This window comes from Enhydra lutris, unplaced genomic scaffold (assembly GCF_002288905.1).
Source record: "Enhydra lutris kenyoni isolate GAN:26980312 unplaced genomic scaffold, ASM228890v2 scaffoldscaffold1, whole genome shotgun sequence".
Lineage (NCBI taxonomy): Eukaryota > Metazoa > Chordata > Mammalia > Carnivora > Mustelidae > Enhydra > Enhydra lutris.
The window spans coordinates 56,785,021-56,808,972 of record NW_019154085.1 but is presented as its reverse complement, the minus strand read 5'-3'; the positions used below and the strand labels follow the sequence as shown (position 1 = coordinate 56,808,972).

The 23,952-nt window shown below is 43.7% G+C and overlaps 2 protein-coding genes across 3 annotated transcripts in view; one reads left to right on the top strand and one right to left on the bottom strand.

The window, feature by feature from the left end:
- Nucleotides 1–8,863, top strand: part of LOC111142389 (WD repeat, sterile alpha motif and U-box domain containing 1) — a 44,958-nt gene extending 36,095 nt beyond the window's left edge. Inside the window, exon 11 of one of the 2 annotated variants that reach the window (XM_022495444.1) lies at nt 8,469–8,863. In XM_022495444.1, coding sequence (XP_022351152.1) covers nt 8,469–8,626 — 158 coding nt within the window. In that variant the 3' untranslated portion in view covers nt 8,627–8,863. The remainder of the gene's footprint in view (nt 1–8,468) is intronic. The other variant, XM_022495453.1, reaches the window with a different exon arrangement.
- Nucleotides 8,864–12,783: 3,920 nt separating this feature from the next.
- Nucleotides 12,784–23,952, bottom strand: part of LOC111140662 (tetratricopeptide repeat, ankyrin repeat and coiled-coil containing 1) — a 139,901-nt gene continuing 128,732 nt past the window's right edge. Inside the window, exons 19-25 of the mRNA XM_022492870.1 lie at nt 22,760–22,883; nt 22,264–22,439; nt 19,364–19,496; nt 17,868–17,959; nt 15,853–15,999; nt 14,875–14,975; nt 12,784–14,224 (exon numbers count right to left, since the gene is read on the bottom strand). Coding sequence (XP_022348578.1) covers nt 12,793–14,224; nt 14,875–14,975; nt 15,853–15,999; nt 17,868–17,959; nt 19,364–19,496; nt 22,264–22,439; nt 22,760–22,883 — 2,205 coding nt within the window. The 3' untranslated portion in view covers nt 12,784–12,792. The remainder of the gene's footprint in view (nt 14,225–14,874; nt 14,976–15,852; nt 16,000–17,867; nt 17,960–19,363; nt 19,497–22,263; nt 22,440–22,759; nt 22,884–23,952) is intronic.

The window sequence follows — 23,952 nt, the reverse complement described above, 5'->3', positions numbered from 1 at the left end:
GAATTCTTAATATCCCACAGAGTAATAATAACATGGACATTATCATTAATGGGCCAGTGTGATGGTAATATAAGATTAAGGTTCATTATACTCAACTTTTTATAAAATAAAAATTGAGTATATTTTCCTACTCGCTATTCTTACAATTCAACAGTAAAACCAATTAAAAAATAGACCTTTCTCCATAGGAAATATACAAATGCCCAATAAGCACTAGAAAAGATGTACAGTATCATCACAGAAATTAAAATCGAAACCACATTGGGATACCACTTGATACCTACTAGGAAGACTACAATCTAACATGTGTTAGAAGGATTTGCAGAAACATTGCGAGTGGCAATGTGAAATGGTACAGCTGCTGTTGAAAATAGTTACCATGTGGTGTAGCAATTGTACTCTTAGATATATATCCAAAAGTTGTACATCAATGCTCAAAGTAGTCTTATTGCTAAGAGCCAGAAAGTGGAAATAACCCAAATGTCCCACCACTGAATGAATAAAATGTGGTATACCCATACAATGGAATGTTAAGCAGCTATAAGAAGGAACAAATACTTGCACATGCTATGTGGATGAACCTTGGAAATGTTCTGCTAAGTGCAAGAAGCCAGACACCAAAGGCCACCTAGTGTATGATTCTATTTACAGGAAGTGTCCAGAACAGGCAGATGTAGAAACAAAGTAGATTTGTGGTTGCCAGGAGAGGGGAGAGTGAATGCTCTGGGGTACAGGGTTTCTTTATGGAGTAATAAAAATGTTTCAAAGTTGGTATAATTCAGAGTTGTACAACCATCACCATTAAGAATCTGAATTGTAGGGGCGCCTGGGTGGCTCAGTGGATTAAAGCCTCTGCCTTTGGCTTAAGTCATGATCCCAGAGTCCTGGGATCAAGCCCTGCATCAGGCTCTCTGCTCAGTGGGGAGCCTGCTTCCTCCTCTCTCTGCCTACTTGTCATCTTTTTCTGTCAAATAAATAAAAATTTTTTAAAATCCTAAAAAAAATCTGAATTGTATACTAAAAAGGGTAGATTTTATGTCAACTGTATCTCAAAAGAGAAAGGCACTAACTGTATCTGCAGAAATCATCTACCATCTCTAGGACTCCAGGGAACAAAAGGAAGTTGAGGTTATCAGAACCTCCCATGTACCAGAATTTAGGTCTTTAAGAAGGGGTAGCTTCCGGCTGGTCTTTCTAAAGGGGGTAAGGATAAGACAAATTTGGGCAGTACCTTCAAGGAAGCAAAGCAAAAAATCTGCAGAGTATAATCAGCCTCCCCTGCCAGATGAAGGGCCATGGCTAGGCACAACACTGGTAGAAGAGTCTTCACTGTTTTTTCCTTCCTCTAGAGGAATCCAATTGCAAGATCTAACAAGGAGCCAGCTGTAAAGCAGAAAAGTGGTTTGCCTTATCCTGGCTCCAGCATGTGGAGTCCTCTGTATCATGCATGAACTTAGAGCTGAGAGACAATAGCTTAATAAGTCCAATCAGCATTTAGCAAGTCAAATCAAAGAGGAATCAGTAGCTCTCATGTGTAAGTGTGTACGTAAACAAAAGCAATTAAAAGTGTAACATTGCCACAACATGGGACTGAGAGGGTATTATGCTAAGACAGAGAAGAACAAGTGCCGTATGACTTCACTTCTATGTGGAATTAAAAAAAAGTGAACAAGAAGGAGAACAGACCCACAAATATAGAGAATAAACTGATGGTTGCCAAAAGGGAAGGGGTAAGGGAATGGGAAAATGGGTGGGGGGGAGGACGTAGGCTTCTACTTGTGGAATAAGTAAGGGGGACAAAAGGTACAGCATAGGAAATATAGTCAAGGATACGGTAATAGCTTTGTATGGTGACAGATGGTAGCTACACACTTGTGAGTATAGCATAATACACAGACTTACCAAATCACTGTGTTGCACACCTAAAACTAACATTGTGTGCCAACTTCAGTTTAAAAAAGAATGTACAAGGGCACCTGGGTGGCTCAGTTATTAAGCGTCTGCCTTTGGATCAGGTCATGATCTCAGGGTCCTGGAATCGAGCCCCACATAGGGCTCCTGGTTCAGTGGGGAGCCTGCTTCTCCCTTCCGCACTTCCCCTGCTTGTGTTCCCTCACTCTCTGTCAAATAAATTAAATCTTTAAAAAAAAAAAAAAAAGTACAACAGAGGACTTACTGTACAAGGTAGTTATGAAGAAAACTATAGAACATCCCTGCAAAGTAAATTTAGAACAAATGGAGAACATACCATGATGAGAGGAAGATACAATGTCAACAAGATGTCACTCTTTCCTAGTGATATAGAAGATGATGATTAGCTTCCACTGGAAAGGCCACACAACAAATAACCTAGAAAATAGGGGTCCCTGGGTGGTTCAGTGGTTAAGCGTCTGCCTTTGGCTCAGATCATGATCCCACGGTCCTGGGATCAAGCCCCACATTGGGCTCCCTGATCAGCAGGAAGCCTGCTTCTCTCTCTCCTACTCCCCCTGCTTGTGTTCCCTCTCTTGCTGTGTCTCTGTCAAATATTTTAAAAAGAGGAGTGTCACTAACCTTATCAAATAAAAGAACATGTTTTCAGCCTTCATAAATAACACAAAATGGCACATGAATAGAACAATGGAAAAAAATTTTTTTAAACCCAGAAATTGATCCAAGTGCATTTGGAAATTTAGTGAATGGTAAAAATGGCATATGTTAAATCAGTGGTAAATATTTAAAAAGTGGTATTCTCACAACTAAATAGCCATATGGGAAAGGGTAACACTGGCTTTATCTCTTACACTGCACATCTAACTTTCAAATGGATTAGAGATGTAAACATTAAAAAAAAGTCCCAGGGGCGCCTGGGTGGCTCAGTGGGTTAAGCCTCTGCCTTCGGCTCAGGTCATGATCTCAGGGTCCTGGGATCGAGCCCCGCATCGGGCTCTCTGCTCAGCGGGGAGCCTGCTTCCTCCTCTCTCTCTGCCTGCCTCTCTGCCAAATAAATAAATAAATAAAATCTTTAAAAAAAAAAAAAAAAAAGTCCCAGAAGAAAATATAAATTCCTTGATAATATGGAAATTATTTTCCTAATTACTTCCTAACCTGGACTCAAAATCCAAGGGAAAGGTGTGGAAAACTAATGAAGTGTTTATATTCCAAAGATATTAAAAATATTCAAGGAATACCAATCCTCAAATGTACAAAAACTAGAAGAGGGAGTACTTCCAAACTCATTTTACAAAAGCAGCATTACCCTGGTAGTAAAACCATATAAGAACACTACAAGAAAATTATGGACCAGTATCCCTAATGAACACAGATGTAAAATTCCTCAGTTTTAGCAAACCAAATTCAATACATTAAAAGGATTACACACAGTGATCAAATGGGATTTATTCCAAGGTTTCAAGGATGGTTCAACCTCTGTAAATCAACATGATACACCACATTAACAAAAGGAAGGATAAAAATCCTATCTCAATTGATGCACAGAAAACCTTTGACAAAATTCAACATCTATTTGTGATAAAAGTGCTCAACAAAATGGGTATAGAGGTAATGTACCTCAACATAATAAAGGCCATATATGACAGCACGCAGCTAACATCGGTGTCAGCAGTGAGAAGCTGACGTCTTTTCCAGTAAGATCAGGAACAAGCAAGAGGGCCTACTTTCCTCACTTTTACTTAACATAGTATTGAAAATTCTAGCCTGAGAAGTTAGGCAAAATAAAGTAAAATAAAATGCACCCAACTTGGAAAGGAAGTGGTAAAACTATATTTGTAGATGACATGTTTTTATATATGGAAAACTGTAGACTCCACAAAAAACCTGTTAGAACTAATCAACAAATTCAGCAAAGTTGCAAGATATAAAGTTAATACACAGGAATTTGTTGTATTTCTGTATACTAGTAACAAGCTCTCAGAGAAATTAATACTCCCATTTACAAATGCATCACAAAGAATAAAATACCTAGGAATAAACTTAACCAAGGAGGTTAAAAAAAAAAACACCTGTACACTGAAAACTGGAATATATTAAGAAACTGAAGAATATACAAAGAAATGGAAAGACATGGATTGAAAGAATGTTAAAATATCCATTCTACCCAAAGCAATCTACAGATTCAGTGAAATCCCTGTCAAAATCCCAATGGCATTTTTCACAAAAAAAAAATAGAGCAGATTTGTATGGAATCACAGAAGATCCTGAATAGCCAAAGCAATCTTAACAAAAAAAGCTGGAGACCTCACAATTCCTGATTTCAAACTACATTACAGAGCTATAATATTAAAAGAGTATGGTATGGGCATAAAAACAGATACAAACAGAATAGAGTGCCCGGAAATATATCCACACATATGAGATAACAAAGGAACCAGGAATACACAATAGGGAAAGGCCTCGTCAGTAAATGGTGCTGGGAAAACAGCAACCATGTGCAAAACAATGAATGGGACCACTATCTTACACCATCTACAAAAATTAACTCAGAATGGATTAGAGACATGTAGGACACAAAACCAAAAAACTCCTATGAGAGAGGCACCTGGGTGGCTCAGTCGGTTAAGTATCTGCCTCTGGCTCAGGTCATGATCTCAGGGTCCTGGGATCAAGCCGCACATTGGACTACCTGCTCAGCGGGGAGTCTGCTTCTCTCTTTGACCCTCCCCCTTCTCATGCTCTGTCTCTGTCTAATAGATAAATGCAATCCTTAAAAAAAAAAAAAAAAACTCGTAGGAGAAAACATAGTTGGTAAGCCCCTTGATATCTGTCTTGGCAATTATTTTTTTGATGTAACAACAAAAGCAAAAGCAAAAATAAGTGTGACTAGGGGCGCCTGGGTGGCTCAGTTGGTTAAGCAACTGCCTTCAGCTCGGGTCATGATCCTGGAGTCTGTGATCGAGTCCCGCATCGGGCTCCCTGCTTGGCAGGGAGTCTGCTTCTCCCGCTGACCTCTCTCCTCTCATGTTCTCTCTCTCTCTCTCTCTCTCTCAAATAAATAAATAAATAAATCTTTAAAAAAAAAAAAAAAAGGGTGTGACTACATCAAACTAAAGAGCTTACGCACAGCAAAAGAAACCGTCAGCAAAGTGAAAAGGCAGCTTATGAAATGGGAGAGTATTTGCAAATCACATATCGGATAAGGGTTAATGTCCAAATTATATAAAGAACTCCAACTCAATAGAAAAAAAAGAAAAAAGATGGGCAGAGGATGTGAATGTACATTTTTCCAAAGATGACATGCAGATGTATGTATGTTAACAATCATCAGGGGACTACCAAACCACAATGAGCCGTCACCTCGTAACTGTTAGAAATGGTTATTATATATATATAAAAAGTGTTGGTGACAATGTGGAGAAAAGGGAACCCTTTGTGCTGTTTGGGAGGAATGTAAAATAGTGCAACCCTATGGCAAACAATATGGAGCTTCCTCAAATTAAAAATAGAACTACCTTGTGATCCAGCAATTCCACTTCTGGGTATTTTTTCAGAGGAAGCAAAATCACTAACTTGGAAAGATATCTGTAGCCCCACATTCATTGCCAGTATTTATAATAGCCCAGACACAGTAACCACCCTGTCCATTAGTGGATGAGTGCAGAAAGAGAATGTATATATGCGCAATGGAATATAATTGAGCCTTAAAAAAAAAGGAAATCCTGACATTTGTGCCATCGTGGCTAGACCTTGAGGACATCGTGCTACGTAAAATAAGTCAGAAATAGAGAAATACCCTATGATCTCATTCACATGTAGAATCTAAGACAAAACACAGAATTCATTGATACAGAGAACAGATGGGTGGTTGCCAGAGGCAGGGATGGGGGAATGGTCAAAGTGTGCAGGTAGTCAATAAAAACTTCCAGTTACGCAATTAGTCCAATTGATACAATGTTCAGCATGGTGACTATAGCAATAACATATATTAGAAAGTTGCTAAGGGATTTAATTGAAATCTAGTTGACCCAATTAGTTTGAGGCATACACACAGTGATTCAGCAAGTCTATACACGATGCCCCACTCACCACAAACGTTGCCAGCCTCCGTCCCTGTATGATGCCACTACAAGTCACGGATTGCATTCCCACTGCTGTGCCTTTCATCTCCATGACTCATTGCATATGTGGAAGCCTTTATCTCCCTCTCCCTTTCCCTCTTAAAGAAATCTTACAAGTCTCCCATCACAAGAAAAAGGAAAAATTCGTAATTATGTGTGGTGATGCATGTTTATGAGAGCTATTGTGATTTCACAATATAGCGAAGACTTATGTTGTGCATCTGAAACCGGTATGTCAATTACATCTCAGTGTTTAAAAAGGAAAAAAATCTAAGTAAAGCCTAATAGAAAAATGGCCCCAAAATAGTTAACAGTTCACAGGAAAAAGAAAAGCAATTGGCTCTTAAGCACATAAAAAGAAATGTCCTATCTTCCTCCAAATAAAGCTACCTGATATACTGTAGCATTGTTTATGAGAGACTGATAAAAATCCAGTTTGACAACGTATTCTCTTGGTGAAGCTATTCGGGAAAACACTCATCAATATGAATAGCAGGAATAAAAATGGTAGAATTCCGGGGCACCTGGGTGGCTCAGTCGTTAGGCATCTGCCTTCGGCTCAGGTCATGATCCCGGGGTCCTGAGATTGAGCCCCACATCGGGCTCCCTGGTCGGCGGGAAGCCTGCTTCTACCTCTCCCACTCCCCCTGCTTTGTTCCCTCTCTCTGTCTCTGTCAAATAAATAAAATCTTAAAAAAAAAAAAAATGGTAGAGGGCGCCTGGGTGGCTTAGTGGGTTAAGCCGCTGCCTTCGGCTCAGGTCATGATCCCAGGGTTCTGGGATCGAGTCCCGCATCGTCTCTCTGCTCAGCAGGGAGCCTCCTTCCCTTCCTCTCTCTCTGCCTGCCTCTCTGCCTACTTGTGATCTCTGTCAAATAGATAAATAAAATCTTTTAAAAAAAAATGGTAGAATTCTTATGGAAGTATTGGCATATCTAGCAAAATTATATACTTTTTTAAGATTTTATTTACTTGACAGAGATCACAAGTAGGCAGAGAGGCAGGCAGAGCTGAGAGCCTGACGCGGGGCTCGATCCCAGGACCCTGGGATCATGACCTGAGCCGAAGGCAGAGGCTTTAACCCACTGAGCCACCCAGGCGCCCCAAAATTATATACTCTTTAATGCAGCAATCCTGCTTCTGAAATCTCCCCCCAAATAAGACTGTCCATTGCAACATCATTTGTAAAAGGCAGAGACGGGAAACCGAGATGTCCATCAGTACATCTGTACAGTGGTCCACCGTGGGGGAATAAAAAGGCAAAGGGTATAGTTAAAGCAGGTGCAAAATAGTGTACATATGCTAGCTCTCCTGTAAGAATGTGTATGCATTGTGTTTACACATGCTTATATTTCCAAGAAGAAGCAAAAGGATAAAAATATACGTTGGTTACCTGTTAGGGATGAGAACAGACTCCTCTGAATGTACCTGTTTTACAGTTTTTACTTTGCAGTCACTTAAATGTTTTACAGAATTAAATCATGCAAAACAAACCGGCCTAAAAATTGAGAGGATAAAAAAGGGAAGCAAATTAACACAATTATATGTCAAGTTGGTAACATAACCAAATGGAAGAATATTTTTTTTTTCCAAGTGATTTTCATCAAACACAGTATTTCAGTTAGAAAACCCTAGTGGATCTATTCTTGTTGACACAAAGAGCCAGAAAGAAACTTTAAGTTTCTTCCACAGTCTATGTTAGTCATGTATTGACACTGTTAGTTTGAAATTCTTGTATGCTTGTAAACTAAAGCAAATAAATGTGCAAATGTAACCAGGAACTAAGATTTTTCAGTTTAAAGAGAAAGAGCTAAGAGTAAAAAAATAAAGCAAAAACTCATCTTTATATGTGCAGAGGCAAAGATTTTTGCACAAACGTGTATAACAAACCTCAGCCCTTGGCATTTTTTTAAAAAATCATCTATCTCTTTATTATCATGTCCTTAGTGGGATAAGTTCTATAATCTCTTGGTATCCATTTCCCTGAGTTTTCAGTATGTCAGAAAGTTTGGCTGAGGTATTCCTAAGGCTCTTCTCATTAGCGAGCTTACTTTTCACACACAGCTGACAGCTCTAAGGCAGTTTGTCTTCACAACCGCTCTCCTCTGCCTGGCTCTTTTCCTTTCTTTTCTGCTACACCTAAATTTTGGACACAGAATTTAGCTGTAGTTTTTATGTTCAAAATTATCAGTAAAATACTGACACTGTTGCAGGTAATTTGTGCAATCTCGATGCATCTTCTAGGGCAGAATTTAAGGTGTGGCGGCAAAAGTATTTGAGGAGGAGTGATACAAGATTACCACTTAAATCACAATAACGGCCTTGGCAGCTGAAGTCGGTATATTCAACCCCTTTCTGCTGATCTGAACCTCCCTTTCCTATACTGCAAATAATCTGTGTGGGTTTTTTTTTTTAGATGGCTATTCATATGAAAAGGAAGCAATGGAAAATTGGATCAGCAAAAAGAAACGTACAAGTCCCATGACGAATCTTGTTCTTCCTTCAGTGGCACTGACACCAAACAGGACTTTGAAAATGGCCATCAGCCGGTGGCTAGAGACACAGCAGAAATAAAATCATTTATCCTGTTTATATTCTTCAGTGATCTCGTTTGAATGATTGAAAGGTAGATACTAATCAGATATTATTAAAAGCAAAACAGGAAGAGAGTGAATTTAGTTACCTATCAAAACCTTTTCTTTAAATCGTATGAACTAAATAACATATCTTCTTATTTTTACTATAAAAGCCTTTTTGTATTAGTGAAAGAAATCTTAACCTGTAGGAAAATAAAGTTTCACTCTGCCTTAAAATTGCAGTGCTCAAATTTATTCTTGCTAGATATAGATCATGTTCTCATCACATCTACAGATCAGAATAATCTAGAACACAACATTGAAATCCTAGTTAATAGCCATTAATTTGATAACTCTTTGGAATCCTTTTAAAGAGAATTTATAGCAAAACAGTTGCAGTTTTATGACTAAATTGAGAAAGTCATTTTGAAATGTTTAATGAGCATTTCCGTTGGATTCTACGTTTGCAAGGTGGTAATGATTTTTCCCCACAGTCCAAACCTGTGTAGAAGTTAGATGGTGTAAATTACATGAATATGTCATGCCTTGTTGAAATATAGTAGCAAACCAGCCTCCTTTTAGAGTTTAGAATTCAAGCTATCATGGAACATTTTAAACTAGGGTAACGATACACTTTTACAGAAGAGACTGGTGTTTAACACAACACCCTGATAAGAGTTCCCTCAGCAGAAAACATCAAGTTCACAAAGTTGAGGTGGTAGTGACTTTCCCTACCTGTCCTAAGCTGTGTCCCAGAATGGAAGGCACATTAGAACCCAGCCATAAGACCAGGCAGGGCCCAAGACCCTGTGCTTACCCCCCAAAACCCTCTTTTTAGCTGGTCAAAAATTCACTCAGAAATGAGAGAGGAAAAGTGATGTAACTATGTATATAGTCTTTTTCTATATTTTAGAAAAGTACATCTAATACGCTCTGTGTTCACAGAATTGTGGAAAGCCTAGCTACCACAAAAATCTGCAAATAGCTTATCTTTATAATTGCTGCTTTGTAGAACTTCCATCCTCCCTAATGGATTACTAAATTTTATTTCCTTTGTGTCCTAGCTGGGATTTACAGTCTGATCCCACAAGAGGATTTTCTTTTTCATGCCACCCATGCTTCTTACATTCAAGTGAGAACCGAAAAAAAAAAAAAAAGGTTGGGAACAGGTTTTAGGTGTTTTTCTACTGTATTCTTTAGAGGAAGTATGTTAACATAATTTTAACAAAAGATTTTTTTTTAAGTGACAGCCCACCATTGGGCCAAATATCTTTTGTTTTGATTGACAGACTTATTTTCCGAAGGGCGGACTGGTTTTTTACATAAAAATTACTAAAAATCATTGACATAATTGATAGAAAACAAAGACAAAAGACTGGTTATCTTTTAAATGTGTCAAAGAAGGTGATTTTCTCTTCTACATTTCACCATCATAGTTTCTTATTAAACAAAATGGTTGAAAACTAAGATGCCAATAATTTTTACTAAAATGAAGTGCTTCTGTTTATGAATGCAAATAAGTCCATAGCCAGACAACTCCTCCTCCTTGCCCCCCACCCAGACACACAAGCAAACAAACCAAATCCAAAACCAGCCAGAGGAAGGGTCCCCCCAAGGCCCCTCCGCTGTCCTCCCCAGGCTGAGCCCTTCACTGAGGACAACACGGGAGCAGTGCTTACCTGCCCGCAGCCCTGGCCCAGGACTGACTAGTGGCTTCCCAAGATGACATCACTCCTTTCTGGGGTAACTGGACCAAATATCTTTACCAAGACGATATCTAAATCCTAATGTAGTTTATAATACATTCCAGTAGTCCCACTGGTAGCTTCATAGCCAGAGTCATCTAACAATCATCTATGAGCTAAAAACTTATCCCTCCCATCTTTGTTTTGTTTTGTTTTTAACCTCTAAGTTTAATATACAGCTTTAAAGAAGGTCTGCAAACACTTTCTTCAGCCTTGCTAACAATAGCCATACCCAGACGGGAACCTGAAGGAGTCCTAGGGGACACCCTGGCTTAAGACTCCCCATCAGGGTTTTATCACAACACAACCCAGTTTGATGTTCACTTTCATTCCCACTGCTCGGAGACAGAACTGTGTGGGTATAAAGACAAATGAATCCTTTTAACTGAAAGATTATATCATCAACACAGTGTTCGGTGTATTGCCAAAGTGAGAGTTACAGTATGAAAGGGCTTCTGTTGCCAGTAAAAACAGACACCAAGATTTTTGGAACATGAAGTACAGAATGCTCTTCCTCCTACTGCAGGCAAAAGGACTAATGTTAACCATGAACGTTCTGGGATGTCTTGAAGCTTCACTTTTTCTGAAATTATTATTCAATGAAATTATGCATCTGGTAGTATTACTATAAAAATAGGCTTTTCACTGTTTCCTTTAAGGCAATAAGATCACCCAGGGTTAAACCGAAGCAGATCGTTGTCATCACAGCAGTCTCTACTTACCCATTGTTTTATTTACTACAAAACAGATTCTATTAATACTCTTTATTCCATATGGAAAAGTACAGTAGTTGTGCAGAAACAAAACTACATAAAGAAAGAGTAAGACTTTCACAAATATTAAAGAAGACAATGAACAATAAATAAGCCATAGTAATTATAGCAGAACTCATGGAAAGCCTATAAAAATGAGAGAGCTGTACAAAGTACGCTTACACACTCAGGAACAAATGTTGAAGAATGACAAGAAGACCTCCTACTCATACAAAACCATAATGATGCTCACAAGAACTTCAAGACAACTATTCATTTTTAAAACATTCTGTAAATATAGAACTTCCTTCTCCCCAATTCTAGAAAATAAATTTCACATCCCAACATATAAAACAACTATACTCCCACCTCTCTCAATTTAGCATTTTCACATCCTCCAATAGCACACCATTTTCGTATAAAAATACCTTTAAACCAAGGTTCATTCCTGTACCTTATCTTTACAAAGGAATAATACATCAGTTTGGACTTAGTAGCACCTCAAAGGTGTTCATATAAATGAGATAAAGTGCTGTTACTGGTATACTGTTAATATGCCATAATAATAACATTGTTCAGTGCAATAACCAGCATGAAGGAAGCTTACCGAGAACATGCAAATATATGAGCTTTTTTATGATTAACTACTTGAAAGTTATATTTACAAGTCCGAATACAACTTGCCTATCTAATATGTACAACATGTGACTATAAAGTCATGATTGTGTAATGAAACAAAAGCAACGACCAACCATACCTTAAGTATCCAAATCCAATACCGTCCTTAAAGGACGTGGGAACACCTGTTCCAGGAGAGCTATCATTGTTAAAAGCAGTCGGAACCAGCTGAGAGCGAATTTACGTTACAAACAGTGCTGTATCCTTGGTATTTTAGCCTAAATCCAACTTTAGCCTAAAACCACCAATCATGATTCTAAATGGCTTACACTATTTCCAAATGTTAAAAACACCTTGAAGTGGGAATATAGTTCCAAAAAAGGTGCTATAAAAATATTTTTAATGAGAACCATAACATGGAACTAAATGTTTAATCCTCTTAAGGGAACCATTACTCAGGGAGCAATACTTGGATGTCCTCGTATTTTGCTTAGAAAAACAGAAAAAAATCAGCTGTATAACATTTATAGTCACATTTATGTTCAGCTAGAAACTTTATATATTTATATATAAAAAACTGGAATCTGACTCAATGGAACTGAAACTTGAAAATTCCATCTTTTCCAGAATACACATCTGGACATTGTGCCATGAGTTAGACCTATCACTAGACATTGACATTCTCTAAGAAATATTACAATTTTCCCACATAGCAAAGGCTAGGAGAAACGTGACAGAAACCAAACCATTTCATAGAGAAAAGCATAAGTTAATGTCTTCTTGGTGTTCTTAAATGTTTAAGTGAATATGCATAACTAGTTATAGTTTTGAATTCTGGTTAACATTTTTATTTATGGTGACTCTTAGCTATTTATCAAAGAAATTTTATCCCACATTTTGAACGTATCAATGGCACCTGATCTGCCCCCAAGGAAAAAAGAAAAAAAATACATAGCTGACAGGTAATTTTTCTCATGAAAAACCTTTTAATCACCACCAGGAGCTAGCACACTGTTTTCCCAATCCCACATGTGGTTCTCTCTTAAGGCTCACACGTTTGACTCTATGAATGACCGTTTTGGTTTGGCTGAAGGGAGGTGACTCCTGTGGGCTTCGTTACTGCCGTGAAGCTGCTGTTTAGAGCTACTCTCCTGATACAGATGAGACACCGTCTTAGCGATCCTGTTATCTTGGCAGTGGACTGCCGTTTGGCATTTCTTCTCTTCTAGCTCCTTCCCCTGTGCCCCATTGTGGACACTGCCACCCAGGGTAGAAACAGAACAGGCTTTGGCTTGGCTAGCGTATCCTCCCGCTTGTTTGAGAGAGGGCTTCTCCGAGTTCAAGGGCTGCAGGCCGGCCGCGGACGTCGCGTTCGTCAGGAGCCCCTCGGGCCGCGGACAGTGCCAGGTGCGGCCGGGAGGATTGCTCTGCTGCTGGAACCTTGCAGTCTTATCCATGATGCCCATGAACGGAGTGTTGCGCGGCCTGTGCTCCGCTGTGCCGCTCTGCACCGGGTTAACAGCCTTGTCTTTAATGCGAACGTCCGGTCCTTGGCCCTTGAAGCCGTCTGAGACACTGCTGCTTGACGTCAGACTGCTGGTTGAGCTTGACATCTTTATGCTGCCGGACGGAGAGCCGGAAGAGCCGGAGCTGAGGGAAGCGGGATGTCGCACGTCGCTGCGGCTCGCCAGCCCGCCCTGGTTTAAAGGAGCCACATCCACAGCAATGGGGGCGTGAGACAGAAGCCTCTCGGCAGTTTTTATCTTGCTGGGTAAAGGATAGACGGCACCCGCCTCGCCGAGCGGCAGCTGGACGCCGTGGCTGGGGCCCAGCCGCTCTCCGAAATGGCCGGAACCGGCTCCCGCGGTCAAAGTACCTGTGCCCTCCAGACGCTGGTTTCTGCCACCGGCAGGAGCGGCCGCCACCCCACCCGGCAGAGGGCTCGGGGAAGGAGTCTGAGCGGAGACCTGCATTTTGGTGCTGCCGCTTCGCACGCCCGCCTGCCCGGGCCCCGGACGCTGGCTGGTCTTCACTATCTGCGCCTGCCGCGTGGGCTGCATCACCAGCCCCGGCGGAGCCACGGCCTCCCTCGGCGCCTTCCCGACTCCCGGCCTGTTCTGCGGGGACACCGGCCTGACTCTGGACTGCAAGCCTTCCTGAAGGTTTCGGATGTACGGGGAGGGGACACACGAGGATGGCTGAGGCCTGGGCGTCGGGGGAACGGACTCTTCCTGGGACGAAGTTTCTTCTTCTTCGGCCTCCTCGAGATGGAAGTGGTCGTTCAAGCCAGGGGTCGGGGTGTCCTCTTCGTTATCCGAGTCGTTGGGTGGCGCCGGTGGTGGGCACTGCTGTTTGTGCTGTTGGCTCCTCTGGACTTGCTTGTATTCCTCCTCCACACGGGCCAGGAGCCTCTTGATTTCCTGATTGGTGGGACACAGTTTCACAGCTTCCCGTAGGTCAGCCAGGGCCGCCGCAAACTGCCTTTATGGCAAAACAGAAGACGGAGTTACAAGCCGTGCAGGAACATGCTCTGAAGGTCACTGTTCGTAACAGAGCTCTGCTAACAAGAACGAGAGTCTGGAACACTGACCATGGTGGACAGGAGCCGTTCTGCTCTAGCTTAGAGCTACTCAGCCACGTGGGAGCGAATTCTGACCCACACCTGCGCCTTGCCAGGGGCCCGCTGTCTCCGTAAACACCACTGGGCCGGGAGCGGGAACAGGCATAAACCAGTGGGGGTCGGAATCTTTCTTCACCACAGCCTCTCACGCTGTCCATCTCTAACCTAAAACTCCTACAGGCCTCTCCTCCCTTCCCCCACCTACCTGCTCTCGTGTCTCTCGCCAGCAGCTTCCCTACGACACAGACTAATCTAAGGATTCTGTGTGGCAGTGAGTGTCAGCTGGGGTGCAGGGGAGGAACAGTTACTGGGATGTCAGGAGAAGACACACGTCTACCCGTTGCTAATACCCACTGTGGCGCCCCTTGGAAGCTACCAATTTAGTATCAAAAGGGATGAGAGGCATTTGAGTAATGCCTGTGAATGACACCCCCGCAAGTCAACCAGCAGCGTCGGTACCAGAAAGCCCCGAGAAGGCGTCTCTAGTCGCAGATCGCACCCCGGACAGTACCTGCTATTTCTCTTCGCTCTTGCCCTGGCATAAAAGGCTTCGTAGGACTTTGGTTTCAATTCGAGAGCCTTGGAAGCAAATTCTTCTGCCATGCCAAAGTCCTAGTGTCAACATTTAAATACAGGAGTCAGAGGAAGCCCTGAGACAGGATTACGGGCAGCTTTTTAATAGGAGTCTTGTTCTACAGGTTAGCAGAGAATTGGAATAGCTGGGAAGGTAAAGGCCAAGGGAAGTTTTATTTCTCTTGTTTTAAAGTAGGGAGATAATTAAAGCTTATTAGTATCTTAAGAGAAGCATTCAGTAGAGAAACAAAAATTAATGATACAAGATGGAGAAAATAGCGGTAGAAGCCGTGCACTGGCAGGTGAGAGTGGACGGGAGCTGCACACCCAGCGGCAGACTCAGAGAGAGGCAGAGACGCCCCCACTGGCACAGCGAGGCACCGGAAACACGGACACAGAAACAGGCAGATCAACGGATTTGGTGGTAAGAAAAGGAAGTTAAAAAAAAAAAAAAAAAGTAGGAGAAAGAAGTACTGAAACAAGTCCACTAGTTACTAGTTACAATTTAACTATGAAGTAACTACTACTAATTACAAGTTAACCAGTTACTGGTATAGTCTCTGGGCAAATGCAATAACCACTAGACAGATCCTTCCCTTCTGCGTCGGGAGAACGTCGCCCGTGACCATGTTGGCCGTACCCGGCCGGGAATGGGCGGGGCGGTAGTCTGGTGGCCTCTCACTGCTGAGGCAGAGGACCGTGCCCTCCGGTGCATTCTCTCGGCCCGTGAGAGGAGGGCCGTGACAGAGCTCACATGATGACCACCCAAGAGAAGCAGCTCCCCACACGCCAAGTTCACAGAGATGTGCGAACAAATCCCACAGGACACCCATGCCTTGGCCTTATTCGGGGTTGGCCCTCACCGCGAACCAACTCTTCTACTACTAAAAGAACAGACTAAGGGCCCACAGCTTACATTTGTTTTTCTCCGGCAGCGAGACAAATTGAGATAGAGAGAAACTCTTAATTCATTGAATGGCCTCATATCCTCTCCAAATCCTTCCCGGGGAAACTTCCTTAAGGCATACTGGTACCTCTGGGCTGCCTCTTTCATCTTCCCTTTCTAGGAATCAAAAAGCACAGAAATTGATCCTTTTTCAGATGCTCCAAGACGAATAGGCTCCCACAACCTGAAGACCCTGGCAAGGCTCTCCCCCCATCACGGAAACCATGGGAGGGTCCTGCTGAGGGTGCTACGACCCGGCTGCCACGAACCGGCCTCACTGTCCACACAGGCTCCGGCAGCTTCCGGCCTCGTGCCGGAAGACACAAGCTGGTTTTCTACGAAGCAGCCTGTACATTGCCAAATTGAGAACTATCAATCTTAATAGATCAGATTATCCTGTTATATATATTTTTATTATTATTTTCAGAGAGAGAGAGAGAGGACACACACGTGGGGGCCAGGGGACGGCAAGAGAATCTTAAGCAGGCTCCACACCCAGCTCAGCCGGGCTGGATTTCATGTCCCCAAAGATCATGACCTGAGCCAAAATCAGGAATCGGAGGCTTCCTGGACTGAGCCACCCAGGTGCCCCTCCGTTATACATTTTCGAAAACCATCTCAGAAATTATCTTCGTCTAGAGACGTTTTGATGCTAAGTGTAATAGAAATCAGATGAAGAAATGATGCAGTTCTCAAGGCAAGTACAGTCTTGTGGAGAAGTCCAGAGCTTGCTGCAGAATCATAATTTTTCTTTGAAGAGGAACTAAACTACGGGCTTTAAAAATCGAACAGCGCCGCACGTCATTTTCAAGGCTAAAGAAATCCATTTGCTCAGTCAGTTCCACAGCGCAGCAGGTATGAAGTCTGTTGAAAATGGCTTGATAGTTCTAACATAATTGCCTACCAAAATTCATATTAAAACCACTTCAAAGCCACAACAACACACACTCTGAACTCAATTTCAAAAGGATTCCAAGGCAGGAACCCTGCTGGGTTGTGCTAGAAGCCTACTTATTTGTTATTATTAAAAAAAAGAAAAGGGAAAAACTAAACGTAGCCTGTGCAGCAGCCTCATGATAAAAGGATTAAAATGCTCATAATACCGTTTTTTGTTTGTTTTCAAAACATTTAATTTTGTCTAATCACAGACCTGGAAAGAGCATTGCTCCACGTAAATGGCCTACAGCATCTATCTAAGCCAAGGATAGGCCAGCTACAGCTCCCAGGCCAAATCTGGCCTGCCACCCACATTTACAAACACAGACTGACTGGGCCATGGCCGCGCCCATTTGCTCATGTGTCACCTGTGGCTGCTTTCCTGCCACACCAGTGAAACTGGAGAGCAGTGACAGAGGCCACACAGCAGAGCCCAACACAGTTACTATCTGGCCCTTTACAGGAAAAGTCTGCTGGCCTCCTATCTAAGCTGATGTCTTATTTGGGAAATTTTACTTTAAATTTTATTTGAAATTTTTACTATTAAATTATAAGTCTTTATATTTCCATTTCCAAGGGAAAATGGGGGAAAAATTAAGTCAGTCTCCTGAGTAACAGAGTATTATATGCTCCCTGACTATCGTAAGTGAAAACATCTCTAGAAACCATTTCAAATGGCAGAAACTTATGGATATTAAAACTAAAGTAATAGAGTCTTAGGAGATTTAATGATCCTTTTTTTCTGAAGCTTTCTCCTGAGTGTCCCTTTCTCACGTGTGTCCCCATGCGGTGTGCTAAGGGACCTCCTGCTGGGAGCCACTGTGCCTTCACGCCAAGGCTTCAGGCTCTGAGTCACAGCCAAAAGGACTCCTTCCAAGGAAACGGTTCTCACACAGAGAGGGGCCTTCTCCCTGGAAGGTCCTGCTGTTAAGGCACAGAAGCCTGGGCCCCCGGCCTCACAAGTGGCTCCTGAAGCCGGGCTGTGGCTCTTAAACCAGTGTGGTGTGCAGGCTAAGAGATCACATCCTAGAAATGCCAGTACCACTTACTTTGTACATCATGTTTCCTTCCTCCATCAATTTCTGTAAAAGTATAATCAAAATATCAGGCTTGGAAGTAGCCATTGCCCAGGCAGCATTTCCTGCAAAACGAAGACGCATTTAGACACATGTCAGTGCTCTGGGAGGAAAGGATATCACGGCTTCTGAGGCAGCACCACAGTGAAGGTCACGGACAGCAGCACGGTGTGTCCGCAGCCTCCAGGCAATGGTAAAATGAAGGGGACACGGGCTGGCCCCGGGGAGTGGGTCTCCCTTCGGATCTGCCTCACACTGAAGGAAGCACCCGGGAGGGGGGCTGTTACCCTGATGAAAATGGAGTGCTGGGAAACGGGGGCATCAGAGCAGCTGTGCCCATCTCCCCGACCCTGTTCCCGTGGGGAATTTGGGGAGGATCAATTAAACATGGCTTCTGAATAATCTCCTCCGCTTCCCGCAGGGCCCACGCTGGCTGGCGAGTGCAGGCGTGTGCTCTCAGCAGCCTGCGCACTGTGGCCGCCCCGCAGGCCGGCTCTGGCCAGGGTCACGCCTCTGCGGCCCACAGCCCCGCTCGCGCGCAGCCCTGCTCCTGAGCACGGGCGGGTGATGTGGCTTACGGAGGAGCCAGGTCAGGAGCCACAGCACTCGGCTTCAAACACGGGCTCTGCCGGGCACTACAGCCTCAGGGAAGCTATCTGCCCCTGCTGTGCCTCGGTTTCCTCCTCTGTAACATGAGGGGGTTATCCCTAACTACTGAGAGAGCAGGTGAGGATGAAAGAAGCTGAAACCGGAAACAGCTCAGAATAATTCCCAAGACAGTGAACTGCTTAGTAATATCCGCTGACCTTCTCCTCTTCGCCAGAGTCCCCTCGTCACGACCACCGCTGGGCAAATCTGGCACACTAAACTACAAGAGCCCTGCTCTGGTGGCCCCGTACCCACACATTCTGGGTGGTGGGTCACGTTCCGGGCAACCACACAGAAGGGGCTCTCCCTACAGAGACCCCTCTGCCCCATTAGTGTCCTCAAGGGACCCCCTCCATCCTGTTCCCAGTAAATTCTGTGACTTTTCCTTCACAGAAACTGTTGGGGCTGCCCCGGCCCTACCCGACGGACTAGGATGACTCGAGACAGCGGTTCTCAAACTCAGAGGCTCAGCAGAGGCACCTGTGAGCTTTCCTAACCAGGATTCCCGGCATCCCCCTCCCAGAGACGAATGGAACCGCTCCCCACCACAGCTCCTGGACATCCCTAACACCCTCAACTCTAGACCGCTCTTCAACACTGGCTGCTGCTCTCAGCCCACACTACAGTGGCGATGTGATAAGCTATTTAAACATTTTGGATAACTGTGAACCTGATAGCAAAGGAAGAAAAAAGAAAGTCTCTAAGCACCTGACATCTTACTTCTTAATCTAGAAGCAGGTTAAGTCTTTATGGTCCCTGACATACGCTAGGATCCGGAGCACACCTCCCTCTCCTGCTGCTGAAACGAGGGGTTTACTGACCTAATTTGGCTCCTTTTCTCAGCAGTGTGACCACTACGGATGTGTTTCGACAACCAATGGCTCTGTCCAGGGGGCGCATGCCGCTGTGGTCCACGTGCTCGATCACAGCTCCCTTCTCGACCAGATACAGCACCTGCAGTGGGAAAGACAGAGCCCTGAGTGGTGGCCGGTGCCACTTGCTGGTGGCAAGAGGGCCGCACCCACCCACCTCTGCCTCTTGGGGAGGGGCTGGCAGTCTGAGCTTTACTGTGACTTCCCTACCTCTGCCCATTAAGGACCCTAATGGAAACGAAGCAGACAGGAAACAGGAGCTACAATCCAGTCTGCCGTTGGCAAGGAGGAAGGCGGGTGAACACTCCTAAGGAGGGACACGCTATGTACATGCACCCGCACTCCACAGAGGAGTACACACACGTCCACTTCCAGCCACCGAGATGGCCACAATCCTCCTTTCATCTCTAGTTACTTAGGAGGCAGACGTCAGCAAAGTGCCTATGGGCTGGTAGCCCACGGCAGTGGTATCTCAGAAACATGCGATCCACACTGCCTGCAGACCGCAAGATGGAGAAGCTCGAGATCGGATAAACTCAATTACAGCTCACTTTAAGGCTTAGGAAAAAGACTCAAATACCGGGAATGTAAAGGAGCAAGTTTTGAGACCATGCTACATAGATGGATTGGATTGGTATGACAGCAGTCACCTGGACATAGATCACAGAGGTAAAAACCATTCTGGCTTCTCAAATTGTTCTAGTCAGTAGAAAAGAAGTCTGTAGCCAACTTAACTTGTCATATGAATCTGATAGTCCACCAGCTGCTCAAAATGACACTGGATTAATTTCCATAATATATAAAGAGCTTCTACACCTCAACAAAAAAACCAAATAACCCAATTTTTTAAAAAGGACAAAGGACATGACTAGACATTTCTCTAAAGATGAGATACAAATGGCCACCAAGCATATGAGAAGATACTCAACATCATTGATCATTAGGGAAACGCAGATGAAAACCACAATATTATCACCTCACACCATTAGGATGGCTGCTAACAAAAAGAAAGAAAACAAAATTGTAAGTGTTGGAGAGGATGTGAAGTAACAGGAACACTTGTGCGCTGGTGGGAATGTAAACTGGTGTGATCCCTCTAGACACAGTATGAAATTTCCTCAAAAAATTAAAAACAGGACTATCACCGGATCAAGCCATCCTACTTCCGGGTATATATCCCAAAGAATACAGTTAGATCTGGAAGAATTTACAGGATCTGGAGGAGGTATCTGCAAGCCCATGTTCACAAGTACACACACTATTCATAACAGCCAAGAGCTGGAAGCAATACAAGCATTTATGGACAGATGAATTGATTAATACAATGTGACAGAGCCACATGACGGGATGCTAGTCAGCCTTAAAAAGGAAGGAAATCCTGTTACAGGCTGCAACATGGATGAACCTTGAAGATATGATGCTTTGTGAAGGCAGCCGGTCACTGAGGGACAACTACTCTAGGACTCCACATAGATGAGGTAGGACAAGAGCCCATTCACGGAAACAAAGCAGAACGGTGGCTGCCCGCGGCTGCAGGAGGAGAGAACCAACGCCTTGCTGAGGTGGTACAGTGTTTCAGGGTTACGGGGAAAAGTGTGGATGTTGGCTGCACAGGAATGTGAAGGGTACGTACACTACTGAACTCTTTGCTTAGAAATGGCTTAAGATGGGGGCGCCTGGGTGGCTCAGCGGGTTAAAGCCTCTGCCTTCGGCTCAGGTCATGATCCCAGGGTCCTGGGATCGAGCCCCGCATCAGTCTATCTGCTCAGCAGGGAGCCTGCTTCCTCCCTCTCACTCTCTGCCTGCTTGTGATCTGTCAAATAAATAAATAAAATCTTTAAAAAAAAAAAGAAATGGCTTAAGATGGTAAATTTTATGTTGTGCGTTTTTTTAATCACAATGGAAAAAAAAATTACACTAGAATGCTAAGTGCTTCACGCTTCCCTAATACTGATAAACTAGGATTTGGTAAGGTGATAAAAGCTGAAACATAAAAGTGTGGATGTGGGAGATTTAGTTACACAACTGTTTTTGAAAATCGACATTAAGTACAATTTACACTGTCCAGGAATTTGAGACCATTGAACGCCAACATCACTGCCTCCTAAAAGCATTAAGGCACAGACATGCAGGGTGAGGACAGCTTCTGCTCCAAGCTCCACTGCTTCCAGCAACCCAGGATCTCTCTGGCTAATGTGCACATGAGAACATGAGACATACTTAATGCTTCAGAAGTGGTAACTCTCAAGGAGCCGAACATTCCTTTAACACCTGCTCAGTGACTGGGAAGTGGAACCTGACAAAGACATGGTTTTCTGCCCTGAGAGACATTTTGCAGTTCTTAGCTTATTAACATTTTGTCCTTTCTTATCTCCGTTAGACTTGGACACCTGGCAAAGAGATAAAGATAGTGCCCTAAGCATTTACTATTATTTCTAGACAAAGGCACATCCATTTAAAAACAAACCAGATAACCATGTAATTAGTAATTTCTCATATAAATAAAAAAGCGATTTTGAAATGCTCTGTACAGGAATTCTATTTATATGGGTTACGAAAGAAAATAAAACTACTTACACACGTGTGTATACATATTTAATTGTGTGTCTGCTGGAGATGCGGTGTGTAATTGAGTATTTTGAAGATTTTAAGAGTCTATTAAAATCTTTATTAACGTTCTGGAACAGACTGCATGTCACAGAATAAGAGAAAAATGAAAGCAAACCCACAGCACACCCGCACACGCTGACCACATGCAGACACGGCCTCACACACATTCAGGGAACGGTTCGACTCCGAGAATGGTTTCTGTGTGCGGCTGGACAGCGGGACCACCTGCCGGTACCTACCGTCTCTGCGTCGCCGTAGAAGGCGGCCAGGTCCAAGGGAGTGCGGCCGTTCTTGTCCGTCTGGTCTATCTTGGCTCCTTCCTCAACCAGGAACTGGACCACTGCTCTGTGACCTTTCAGACAAGCCCAGCTTAAGGCCGACAGCCCCTCTTTGTCCAGAGAAGAAAGTGCGGCACCTGCAGGAACAGCGCATTCACAGAACATGAATTTGTGACACAAAGCCCAGAAGCAAACAGACTCCCACCTGCAAACACCCGCACTGACGGGCGGCAATCAGGCCTCTGAAATCTGAAGCCGGAGAAATGAACACCGCTGTGGAAGCTGAGAAATGGGTACGACATTCACTGCCCACTCTTTCTACTTATGTGCAGATAAAAAACGTCCGTAACAAAAAGACTTTGCAAACTTGAATCAGAAGGTACGGTCAGTGGGTCTGCCAAAGCTCTTTGTTTTGTCCTTCTGGAAGAAACCTCGGCAGGGGCCCCCGCGCTGCTACCTTTTGAAAGGAGAAATTCCACGGTGCTCAAGTGTCCTTCACAAGCTGCCACCATGAGGGGAGTCCGGCCCTGCTTGTCACTTAGGCTTACATCACAGCCGTGGTCCAAAAGCAGTCTAACAATCTGAAAGAAACACTTGGAATTATAATTGCCCTGCTCCATGCTCTCTACCCAGGCAGATTTTTCTACACTTAAAAGTAGCAAAGGATTCTCTTCTTCAAATGCCTCTCAAAGCTGTGTGATTTGTAGGGCCTGGGCAATCTTTCCATTGTATTCCTTTGAACAGAATCTTCTTGCAAATATATACTCCTTTTTTGACATGTCCAATTCATTACTGTACATATAGAACACGTACATACAAGGCATAAACAGTAACAGGGAGAAGGGGAGATACCGATCGCAATCAAGCAATGACCAGATAGCCACAACAAGGCATATGGGAGACTGGAGAACTGAAGGAGAGGGTGAAGGTCATTCCTACCAGCTACACTCTGGTAGGAGACACAGGCTCTCAGGAAAGCGGTCACCTACCATACCCCCAAGCAACTTGCTTTTCTAAGCCTCAGGGGCTTAGTGGATGGCTTGACCTTCACAGCAGGCAATTTTTAGCAAAGCTTCCTGAAGATTTTCCCAGCCTCAGAACTGTGCCTTCAATCAGTGCATGGTGATAAGGCTGGGGAACAAAAACAAAAAACCAGAGGCTTCTCATGCAACTACCATCCCAGTGGGAGGGGCTTTACGGAGGGGGTGGGCTGGAGTCCCCCTCCCTCTGGCACAGTATCTGTTACACGGGGACAGCAACAAAAGGCAGCATATTCCCCATGCTTTCCTGTTCCTCAAACACTGACCTGTGCTTTCTAAACTTCCCCATGATTTAGGAAGTCTGAGACCCAGAGACAGGATGAGCTAGGGCAGCACAGAGAAGTTGTGAGGATGATAGGGAGAAGATGGTACAGACCAAGCTCTTGGAAATGGAACTGAAAAGCCAAAATCTTGATGGGGAGCACGTGCAGCTCCTAACAATGGGACGAACAAGGAGTGACATGATTCCATGATGCAAAATTGGATCTAGAAAATTCTTCCTATAATGGACATGGTAGGATCCATTTGCTTGCAGCTTGTGTGGAACCTGATGCCAGGCATGGAGTAGGTCCATGGCCGCTGCTTACAAAATGAATAAATGACCGAAATG